General features: G+C 35.3%; 1 protein-coding gene across 1 annotated transcript; it reads right to left on the reverse strand.

The window, feature by feature from the left end:
• Window positions 1–3,284: 3,284 nt before the first annotated feature.
• LOC141704529 (aquaporin NIP1-1-like) lies at window positions 3,285–8,608 on the reverse strand. Its single transcript, XM_074507766.1, has 5 exons — window positions 8,266–8,608; window positions 7,282–7,506; window positions 6,770–6,967; window positions 4,350–4,411; window positions 3,285–3,628 (listed from the first exon to the last, which is right to left on the reverse strand). The coding sequence occupies exons 1-5, from the start codon at window positions 8,398–8,400 to the stop codon at window positions 3,415–3,417; spliced, it is 834 nt and encodes a 277-aa protein (XP_074363867.1). The 5' UTR covers window positions 8,401–8,608; the 3' UTR covers window positions 3,285–3,414.
• Between the last annotated feature and the right edge of the window lie 4,110 nt (window positions 8,609–12,718).

A 12,718-nucleotide genomic window follows, 5' to 3' on the forward strand; every position in this document is an offset into this window, starting at 1 on the left:
CCACTCGTTACTTAACGGTTTTCTCAATAAAAATGTAATATTTTAATTAAATAAAAAAATAAGTGTAGAATTATTTTTTTATTATAAATATAGTAATAGATAAACCAAGAGAAGAAGAGAAAGAGAGAAGATGAGAGAATATATTATTTCCAAGTAAGTTTACAAGTTCCACTTATATGGTTATTTATAGGTGTAGGATATACAAGATACATGAATCGATGCCTCAACTAGATGGTCTCATGTTTGTCTTCTCTCAACTCATAATGATACTTTTGCAAAATTACTTGCCCAAATAATCAAATTACGAGCTCAATTCCTAGATCATTGCATTAAGTCAATTCATTTAGATAATGTCGGAGAATTCACATTTGTAACTTTTTTCGACTATTGCATGTCTATAGGAATCTCAGTTGAACACCCACTTCCTCATGTACATACACAAAATGGGTTAGCCGAGTCCATTATCAAAGACTCCAACTTACTGCAAGACCATTGTTGTTGAAACAAAATTACCTACATCTATTTGGGGTCACGCAATACTTCATGCTGCTAATATTATTAGGATTAGACCAACTTCCTACAACCAACATTCTCCGCTACAACTGGTACTTGGTCAAGTTCCTAATATTTCTCACTTCAAAATTTTCGGAAGTGCTGTATATGTATCGATTGCTCCACCACAAAGATCGAAGATGGGAGCTCAAAGAAGAGTAGGTATCTACATTGGTTTTGATTCCACATCAATAATTAAATATCTGGAGCCTCTAACCGGAGACTTATATACCGCAAGATATGCAGATTGTCATTTTGACAAGTCTATGTTTCCTCCCTTATTGGGAGATAAACAATTAAATAAAGTTAATCCTGACATAACATGGAATGCTTCAGGATTATATTTTCTAGATCACGTACCGGTCAATGCGAACTTGAAGTTAAAACAATTATTTATATGCAAAATATCGCAATCCAAATGTCTGACGCATTTAACGATTCTAGAAATATAACTAAATCTCATATACCTGCAGTAAATACTCCAGCTAGAATAGATATACCAATTCAAAAATCAGATACAAAAGAATTGGTTATAGAATCAAAGCCACGCCTGAAGGGTGGTAGACTGGTCAGTGTAAAAGATGTTGCACCACGAAAAAGAAAAATAAAGAAAATTGCCCCGGAAGTGGCACATGCTCCAGAAGAAGCAAATACCCCTGAAGTGGTATTATATCCTGAAGAGATTCCAGTCCCTGAAGATACGGGATTAAACAATCATGAAATTTCAATAAATTATGTGCATGATATGAAATTATGGGATCGAAGTAAGCCATAATCGATGATGTATTTGTGTATTCTACAGCATTGAATGTAGACATAAATTCTGATCCTAAACCACAAAGTGTGGATGAATGTCGTCGAAGAAAAGACTGGCCAAAATGGAAAGACGCAATCCAAACAGAATTAAATTTATTGCGTAAAAGAGAAGTATTTCGACCTGTTGTCCAAACACCAATTGGTGTGAACCCTGTTGGGAATAAATGGGTATTAATAAGAAAATGAAATGAAAACAATGAAATTATGAGATATAAAGCCTGACTTGTAGCACAGGGATTTTCTCAAAGGCCTGACATTGATTATCAAGAGACATACTCGTTGGTGATGGATGGAATTACTTTTCGTTTTATACTAGGTATGGCATCTAAAGAAAAATTGGAAACACGTCTTATGGACGTCGTTACTGCATACCTGTATGGTTCACTTGATAGTGAAATTTTTATGAAAATCCCAGAAGGGTTAAAAATGGATGAGTTCAAGAAACCTCGTCATATATACTCCATTAAACTTCAACGATCATTGTATGGACTGAAACAATCTAGTCGTATGTGGTATAACAGACTACGTCGTTATTTAAAAAAGATGGGTATATTAATAACCAAATTTCTCCATGTGTTTTTATCAAAAAATCACAATCTGGTTTTGTAATTATTGCTGTATATGTGGATGATTTAAATCTTATAGGAATAGCTACGGAGGTTAATGATGCTGTCATATACCTAAAGACAGAGTTTGAAATGAAAGATTTTGGAAGGACAAAATATTGTCTTGGGATACAAGTCGAGCACTTGTCAACAGGAATTTTCCTCCACCAATCCACATATACAGAAAAGGTTTTGAACAGATTTTACATGGATAAATCTTATCCATTGACTACTCCAATGGTGGTTAGATCTTTAGAGCCTGATAAAGATCCATTTCGACCACGAGAAGATGATGAAGAGGTTTTTGGTCCTGAAATTCCATATCTATGTGTAATTGGTGCACTTATGTATCTTGCAAATAATACAAGGCCAGATATTGCTTTTGCTGTGAACTTATTGGCTAGATTTAGCTCTGCTTCGATGGACAGATATTGGAATGGGATCAAACATATATTTCATTATCTTCGTGGAACAATTGATGTTGGGTTATATTTCTTGAAAAACTCAACATCTCAGTTGATCGGATATGCAGACGTTGAATATTTATCAGATCCTCATTTTGGCAAATCACAAACTGGATATGTATTTACATGTTGCGGTGCAGCCATTTCCTGAAAATCCACGAAACAAACTACAATGGCAACCTCAACAAATCACTCGGAACTTATTGTAATTCGTAAAGGCAGTAGAGAATGTGTTTGATTGCGGTCTATCATCAAGAATATTCAAGAATCATGTGGATTACCGGACATCACAAGAAGTCCTACTGTCATGTTTGAGGACAACACTGCGTGCATTGATCAACTTAAGGAAGGATATATCAAAGGAGACAGGACGAAACACATTTCACCAAAATTCTTTTACACTCACGAACTTCAAAAGAATGGAGAAATTGATATACAACAAATTCGATCATGTGACAACCTTGCGGATTTATTCACGAAATCATTACCGAATTCAACATTTGGGAAGTTACGACATAACATTGGAATGCGACGATTCAAAAATTTTTTAAAACAAAACTTCGGAGAATGATTAGTTTTTCCAAGGGGAGATTGTACTTTTTTTCCTTCGCCAAAGTTTTTATCCCACTGGGTTTTTCTTTGACAAGATTTTAACGAGGCAATTTATGATCCATACTATCATGACAATCAGAGGGGAGTGTTATAAGTTGATTGTCATGTAGTCAAAAGTTAAATAGTAATGCTGGATTCATAGGAGTAGATATTTCACATTGCATTTAATGAACATGTTGCTTGTATTGGCTATAAATAACCTCATTTGTTAAAAATGAAAATGTACCAAGCAGCTTCTTTTTTCTCCCTAATCACTCTCTTTATCTATCTTTCTGCTCTATTTAATTTTACAGAGGTTCGATATAACACTATTATAGCTAGTTTTTACATCACTGTTAATATTGAGCACAAAAATATTAGATGAATTATTTCCTGGGCGAAATTCTAGTAAGAAAGGAGGCATTTTTGGTAATTTCACGAAGTGGCTTGTTTGTGAATCTCATAATATTGTAAATCCAGGCACCAGATATTGCCCCAGCTATTGGACCCAACAGATATATCCAAATCCCGTCGTAGCGGCTCGTCACCAAAACTGGGCCCAAACTTCTTGCTGGATTCATTGATGCCCCTGTTATTGGTCTGTCAAACAACCCATTTCACAAATGAGCCATCATAAAAACGACTCCAAGAAAAGTTCAGAGAATCAGAATAACAGAAAAAAAAAGGTTTAGGATAGATACTTCAACCATAGGGTACCCCTTTCATAAATCTTAAAATAAATAAATTATGATTTAAACTTAAACTAAATAAATGATTTATAAGTGATAAATTGATGAATGCTTATAAGTTATATAAGTGTTTAGATAATTTTACTTATAATTCAATTTTTTTACTTAAATCGACTAAAATAAATAATATTTTAAATATAATATCTTAATTCTTATATTTAAAGTTAGATTAATATTAAAAAATATTTTTAAAACTAAAATTAATAAAAAAACGAAAAATTAAAAATAAGTTGAGAAAAGTACGTCGTTACTAACATTCAACTTAATATCTTATAAATTATAAATTCAACTTATAAATTGAGTCGACAAACGTTCGTCGATAAGTTGTTGCGGACTTATAAGTTATTCAGTCGACTTATCATATTTGTCAAACAGTATATTACGATGATACTACTTTTTCACCTATTTCTTGAAGTCCTATAATGATCCATTGAAGTTTTTATTGTTTATAGAAATGTAAAAAGTTGAATAATAAATCAAAAAAATATAAGAAACAATAAGATAGAGCGAGTATTGATTATATTTGAAATAAAAATTGGGGAGAGAAAAATAATGTTGTACATTATACGTACCCTGCAATAATCACATTAAGTAACACAATAGCTCCAATTGCAAGCCCTGCAAGTTCGCCAATCTGCATTAACGTTTAACAAAATCAAGGCCTTAAAATTCAGATATCGGATCTATTCCGTACGTCTCCAAAAAATCTAGGACTCGGTTAATTTTCCGTATATCTGAGAGGTCAATCACGGGTGTTGGTTCTAAATATCACTTTGGGGGTTAAAAATAACCATAAATGTCACTTCAAAACGGTACACTGTGTACCGTTTATGCAAAACACCTAAAACGGAACTTCGTGTGACGTTTTGGCATTTTGAATTTTTTTTATGCGTAAAACGGTAGATAAAGTTCTGTTTTGGTACAAAACGCTATATGATGTACCGTTTTGAGCCAAAACGCTACTTCAACCACCGTTTTGCACATTATAAAAAAATTAAAAAAAAATATTAAAGTACCAAAACGGCACACTAAGTACCGTTTTACATTAAAAATACAAAACGGAAGACGAAGTATCGTTATGAAATAACATTTTGGGCCATTATTTTCAAAAGTGACATTTTGGACCATTTAGCACTCAAAAGCGACATTTTGGTCCATTATTCCTCAATCACTCTACTAACACTTTATTTACTCGAACTCTTGATCTCCGCAAGGAAAAAAGAATTCAACTACTAGATTTTTTCGGCTAGAGTGTTGATAGAAATTAGGGTCCCATGCATTTGTTCGATGCTTATTGCTTAAAATAAAATTATCAAGGCATAGTTGAGAATTTTTTTTTTGTTATACTATTAATCTATTCAAGTTGCAAATTTCCTTCAATAATACACGCCATTGACATAGACGACAGCGATTTAAAACTGAATGAAGCCAATCATCATGAAAAAACAATTCCCTAAACGTGACAAAGTATATAGAAGGCGGATTTAAAAAATCTGTTCAACTCGAATGAGTATTAGGAATTCGGATATCATTTTAACCAGGTTAATTAACAAGGTGAAGAAAGAAGACTTACAGCTCTGTTATCGGTGGCCACACCAGATATAACAAACATCAGGAAGAATGTGATTATAAACTCCAACACCAAAGACTGCAGGTTTGTCCCTGTCGGAAATGTTCCCGGAGATATGTCTTTAGTACCCTGAAAAATTAACCTGATCGTTTCGCTGGCTAACGTTGCCCCTATAATTTGTGCTGCAACATAAGCTGGTACCTAACATTATAAAAAATTTAAGATCGTGCTAGCAAATGTTGTACAAAATTTAGCTCAAAGCATGCTCTTAGATGAGTGTAGGTACTGTTAGGCTATTATATTTCATCGTTTGTGGCGTGATATCTGTTTTTAAATGTGAGAGGCTATCTTAAGGCGTGCTCTTAGATGAGTCTAGGTTGTGTTCGTAAATGTATCAAAATTTAGTCATAAAAAATATTTAAACTTGCTAAAATCATCATAAAAATGAATATATAAAGTTAATAGAAACCAAAATTTAGGTCATTAACGGGTTAACACAGGAGATAGTTAGTTACATGTTTCCACGGAAATCTCTTGACAGAGGCGAATGCAATGGTGACAGCAGGGTTAATTTTCCGTATATCTGAGAGGTCAATCACGGGTGTTGGTTCTAAATATCACTTTGGGGGTTAAAAATAACCATAAATGTCACTTCAAAACGGTACACTGTGTACCGTTTATGCAAAACACCTAAAACGGAACTTCGTGTGACGTTTTGGCATTTTGAATTTTTTTTATGCGTAAAACGATAGATAAAGTTCTGTTTTGGTACAAAACGCTATATGATGTACCGTTTTGAGCCAAAACGCTACTTCAACCACCGTTTTGCACATTATAAAAAAATTAAAAAAAAATATTAAAGTACCAAAACGGCACACTAAGTACCGTTTTACATTAAAAATACAAAACGGAAGACGAAGTATCGTTATGAAATAACATTTTGGGCCATTATTTTCAAAAGTGACATTTTGGACCATTTAGCACTCAAAAGCGACATTTTGGTCCATTATTCCTCAATCACTCTACTAACACTTTATTTACTCGAACTCTTGATCTCCGCAAGGAAAAAAGAATTCAACTACTAGATTTTTTCGGCTAGAGTGTTGATAGAAATTAGGGTCCCATGCATTTGTTCGATGCTTATTGCTTAAAATAAAATTATCAAGGCATAGTTGAGAATTTTTTTTTTGTTATACTATTAATCTATTCAAGTTGCAAATTTCCTTCAATAATACACGCCATTGACATAGACGACAGCGATTTAAAACTGAATGAAGCCAATCATCATGAAAAAACAATTCCCTAAACGTGACAAAGTATATAGAAGGCGGATTTAAAAAATCTGTTCAACTCGAATGAGTATTAGGAATTCGGATATCATTTTAACCAGGTTAATTAACAAGGTGAAGAAAGAAGACTTACAGCTCTGTTATCGGTGGCCACACCAGATATAACAAACATCAGGAAGAATGTGATTATAAACTCCAACACCAAAGACTGCAGGTTTGTCCCTGTCGGAAATGTTCCCGGAGATATGTCTTTAGTACCCTGAAAAATTAACCTGATCGTTTCGCTGGCTAACGTTGCCCCTATAATTTGTGCTGCAACATAAGCTGGTACCTAACATTATAAAAAATTTAAGATCGTGCTAGCAAATGTTGTACAAAATTTAGCTCAAAGCATGCTCTTAGATGAGTGTAGGTACTGTTAGGCTATTATATTTCATCGTTTGTGGCGTGATGTCTGTTTTTAAATGTGAGAGGCTATCTTAAGGCGTGCTCTTAGATGAGTCTAGGTTGTGTTCGTAAATGTATCAAAATTTAGTCATAAAAAATATTTAAACTTGCTAAAATCATCATAAAAATGAATATATAAAGTTAATAGAAACCAAAATTTAGGTCATTAACGGGTTAACACAGGAGATAGTTAGTTACATGTTTCCACGGAAATCTCTTGACAGAGGCGAATGCAATGGTGACAGCAGGATTAATATGAGCACCAGAAATGTGTCCAATTGAGTAAATCATCACCATTACAGCCAGTCCCCATACCATAGCAACTCCCGGCAATGTAACCACTTTGTCCTTTGACAAATTAACCGTCACCGCGCAATCTCCCGCAAATATTAGAAAATATGTGCCCAACATCTCTGCAATTAGCTGCATGTAAATATTTCAGTAATTCATTGACTAGTATATTCATGACAAGGTTAATAATAGATTCAATCATACTTATCGAAGTATGTAATGTAATTCATAAACTCGATACAGTGTTGCTGTGTTAGAGTTGCTTAATATTTCTGCAAATAGCTCTGTGTTGTGGTTTCCCTGTTTATAGTTCTCATTATTAGTTTACAAAATTAAAGATGATACAATGAGTTTAAGATCTTGTTTATGGGACAATATTCCGAATGGTGCCGATTGATAGTTACTAAATAAATTTCATGCTACCAAAACTGTCCTTCACTTAAAACTTCATTTTTGGGATTGTAAAGAAGAGTTCCATTTTCGAATTCAAGACTTCTATATAAGCATGCTCATTGATACAAATCTGAGCAACTCTCTGAAACTATAACGTTCCGAGAAAAAAGACAAGGAAACTTCTTTGCCAACATAGGGTTCATACAGTGATCGAGGTCTTAGTTTTTCTTAAAGATGTCAAGGATTGGAGAGGGTTGGTGCTGTGGTCGAGATCTTGGTTTCTCATAAAGATGTCAAGGATTGGACTCCTGGCATGTGCCTGCTATCTATATATAAAAAAAAACTCTTTTGATTTTATTTCCAGGTTAAGGGAAATTAAAAACCTAAGTCTCTAGCTACTTAACAAAACAGAGAACCGGAAAGAAACTTAACTTTAATTATCAATCTAGCCAAACACTTATAGATTGTAGTATTTGTTATTATTTGTTACCTACTTACCTTTTGTATAAAAGGAAGAGTTACAAAACAGCCGTCACTGGAGTGGTCACCGGAGGGTTCATGCATATTATCCTCAAGTACAGAGAGAGCAATATCTCCATCGTTCCCGTTCCTGTCTGTCATCTCCTGAGCCATATCTGCAATATATGTAACTGTCTTTGAAATTATAGATTTATAGAGACAGATCTTGTTCCAGCACCAACTACACAGGGAATATTACTGAATACCAAGCCACCAAATAATGACTTGCTGCAAAAGACAAAGCAGACTTTTCACATAATAATATTATCAAGTCATTGTTATATTTATAGCAGATGGAGTATGTATTAGTGCAAAGTGTGTAATATGCGGAAGCAAATGACATGTAAAATGTGTTTGTAGTTGGATTATATATGTTTTCAGATCTTCGGTCGGTTACTTATAATCTATAATAAGTTAGAAGTACTATTTCTGGTTTGTTAAATTCTTCTAACTTATCACTTGAACAGATTTATCAGTTGAAATATAACAAGTAGGCAATCTTTTATACAATTATTCAAAACAGTCTTTGATTGGTCGAACTTAATATGGTAAACTAATATTAATCCAAGAAGTAACTGTAATTACATCAAGTTCTAGTTTGATTGTAGTAACTGAAGTAACTATAGTTTATCAATTATCATCCTTACTCTGGAAGTCAAGATCGGTGTCGTGTCTATGAGGATGAGCTTGCTTATCTGAGACTGAAATAAAGACCTGGAAAATGGGTTTGTGTGAGAATTGGCAAACTGCTGGCTAGAACCAACATGAGTGACGTCTACCATGCCTTTTTATAAACTTGGTCACACACAAAGTGAAAATACATGGTTCTGTGCTTCATACGACTGTGAAATACTGGATATTTACATAGATATGTAGATCCTACATTTTCACAGCATATCCGTGGAATTGAGCATAGTGGTAGCTGGAGCTCTTGAAGCAGATTAGTACACCATTTTTTGCTCAGCGGAAACAGTTCTGTAGTCTGCTTCAGTGGATGAGCGTGCCACTGTTCGTTGCTTGCGAAAAGACCAACTAATCTGAGTGCATCCGTAATAGGCAACATAGCTGGATGTAAAGTTTCTGTCCATAACAAAGTTGAGGCCGTAGGTCTAGAGATAATGTACAAGCCACACATGCTGGGGGCTTTGAGGTAACCAAGAGACGCTAGTTTATTCACCAAGGTGAGTGCATGAATTGGACTAGTTTATTCACTGAAAATGCAAGGGCAGGCCCGCCTGGTGACTGCAGATATTGCAAATGCAACTTGCAGTAACATAAATTTTACATGTAAAATAAGCTGTAAAGGATAACTATTCCATATACAGTTTTTCCCCAAAGTTGTTTTTGCAGAAATTATAAGATCATTGGAGCTTACTCTACGAACTTAAGATTTTATTGTTGGAAAATCTGGGTAGTAGTACCACATTGTCAAGTCAATTTGAGACATAGTATGAGTGGACGAATGTCGCGTGCGGGCGACTAAGAGAGCTTTATGAGGCACTTTGAATCACTCAAAATGACTAAGAGATGGATGCGATATGATCATTCAAAGTTAGTCTCTTAGCTGTGGAAATTTGTGTAGAATAATGAAGTCCCACATTGAATGTGCAAAGGAGAATGCATAGCTTTAAATAGTAAAACACTTATGTAGTGTTCAAATGTGTTACTTATGTATTGCTCCAACACCTACTTGCCCGCAGGGGTGCAAATCTTGGGCTTTCGAGGGCCAATCAGAGGATTGCGAAGCCCTCGAGGTTACCCGCGTGTGCGCGTGCGGACACGAATGTAGCTGAAAAATTGGCCCGAATAATTACGGATGGACTGGTTTTGCTAAATTTAATTTACACTGGGATTGGGCTCTTAAATTCTTAATTCGTTTTTTATTACGAATTATTATAATTGATTTGGCATAATAATAATCTGATTCAATTGTGGATTTGATTATTAATTACCGCGGTTTATTTACTTACACGTGAAGTACCTCACACATTTTCCCTCAAGCCCATATATTATCATATCAGGTTTAGGGTTTATTCATTAATTCGAAATATACCACACAGTCGCCTCCTAAACAAAAACCATACTCTATTCTGGTGATAGTTTCTTGCTCCGTTCTTGTTCGCCGAAGGCGCTGTTCGTGCCAGCAACGTCGTTTTCTCGTTTTATCCTGGGAGGCTAACGACTCGCACATACAGTGAGGGCCGTAATAGCTTTAATGAGACAGTTATACCCTGGACTTGAGAACTTCTCCATTTATATCATTTTTGTTCTTTCTGTTATTCGTATGTTTTGTATGTATTAATCGCAGATTGTGAATCACAATCTTAAAGCTATTAGTATTTAATATATGTGACTAATACATCTGTTTCTACCTGTTTTGTAGAGTAACAGATCTATGAACGATAACACTGTGAACAATACGATAAATATGACGGCTGATCCCAACGCACAGATCACTGGATCTGATGGGGTTCACCAGCAGGCGACTAACCCTAACGCATGAATGTTGCTACTGAGAAGGCAAACATGGTGGAGCATGTTGAAAGCTCCAAGCAAAAGAAGGGCACTTCTGGTAAAAGGGAAAAACTGGCACCAAATGGAGGGATTTCGAAATCGAAATTCCAAGGGAAGTGCTACAACTGTGATACAGTGGGTCATAGGTCTTCTGATTGCAAGAGGCCCAAAAAGGCCAACAAGAAGAAAGAAGCAAACATGGTCGATCACATGTCCAAGGAGATGGGTGATATAGACCTCTGTGCTACGGTCTCTGAAGTGAACCTAGTCGGCTCCAATCCGCTGTGAGTGGTGGATTAATACTGGTGCTATTAGGCATGTTTGCTCAGACAAGGCGATTTTCTCTAGCCTTAAGGCTTCCGATGCTGGTGAGAAGCTTTGCATGGGGAATTCAGCGACTTCTACTGTTGAAGGTGAAGGCACGATGATTCTAAAGATGAACTCTGGGAAGAATCTGACTTTGAAGAATGTACTGTATGTGCCTGATATTCGCAAAAACCTTGTGTCTGGTTCTTTGTTGAATAATCATGGCTTTCATTTTGTAATTGAGTCAGATAAAGTTGTTTTATCTAAGAGTGGTATGTTTGTAGGCAAGGGCTATGTAACTGATGGGCTATTTAAGCTCAATGTTATGTCCATTAAGGACGATAATGAAATGAAGAATTCTTCTGCTTACTTGCTTGAGTCTCCTAATTTATGGCATGCTAGATTAGAACATGTTAATTATGACACTTTACGAAGGTTAAGTGTAAAATAATACATACCAAAATTAACAATTGATACAAAATATAAGTGTCAGACTTGTGTTGAGGCAAAATTAACGAGATCGTCATTTAAACGTGTGGAAAGAAACACCAAAGTGCTAGACCTAATACATAGCGATATATGTGATTTAAAATTCGCTCCAACTAGAGGAGGAAACAAGTATTTTATTACATTCATAGATGACTGTACAAAATACTGCTATGTATATTTGCTGAAAAGCAAAGACCAAGTTATAGATAAATTTAAAATCTATAAGGAAGAAGTTAAGACACGACAAACTGAGAAAATCAAAACGATACGAAATGATCGTGGAGGTGAATATGTTGAACCCTTTGGGGAATTCTGTTCACAACATGGTATAATCCATGAGGTCACTGTACCATACTCCCCTCAGCCAAATGGAGTGGCTGAGAGGAAGAATCGCACTCTCAAAAAAATGATGAATACAATGTTGCTAAGCCCTGGACTTCCGCAGTCGATGTGGGGGGAAGCCATTTTAAGCGTGAATAATATTTTAAATATTACTATGCGCAAGAATAAGGATGTAAGTCCTTATGAAATGTGGAAGAAAAAGAAACCAAGTTACCAACACCTGAAAGTGTGGGGGTGCCTGGAAAAGGTATTGGTCCCTACACCTAAGAAGGTGAAGATTGGTCCAAAGACTGTGGATTGTATCTTTATCGGATATCCACCACATAGAACTGCATATCGATTTCTCGTATATGATTCTAAGATTCCTGACATTCAGAAGAATATGATTATAAAATCTAGGAATGCCTCATTTTTTTAGACGACATTTCCTTGCAATCCAGGAAAAGAACCTCCTACAACGTCTAAATGAGCTCATAAGTCTATAGATAACAATAATGAGAGTGAAGAAAGTGAGGATGAAAATGTGGGGGTAGTGAGAAAGAGCAAAAGACAATGTACGGAGAAATCTTATGGGTCTGACTTTATGACATATTTGCTCGAGGAAGGTGACCCGAAATCCTATGAGGAAGCGGTTACCTCACCCGATGGCCCCATGGTGAAAGAGGCCATTAAAAATAAAGTTGATTCAATTCTGCAGAATCATACTTGGGAATTAGTTGATTTTCCAAATGGTTGTAAACTGTTAGGCAACAAGTGGGTTTTCAAGAAGAAGTTGAAAACT

The sequence above is a fragment of the Apium graveolens genome, unplaced genomic scaffold (assembly GCF_009905375.1).
Source record: "Apium graveolens cultivar Ventura unplaced genomic scaffold, ASM990537v1 ctg7942, whole genome shotgun sequence".
In the NCBI taxonomy this organism is placed as follows: Eukaryota; Viridiplantae; Streptophyta; class Magnoliopsida; order Apiales; family Apiaceae; genus Apium; species Apium graveolens.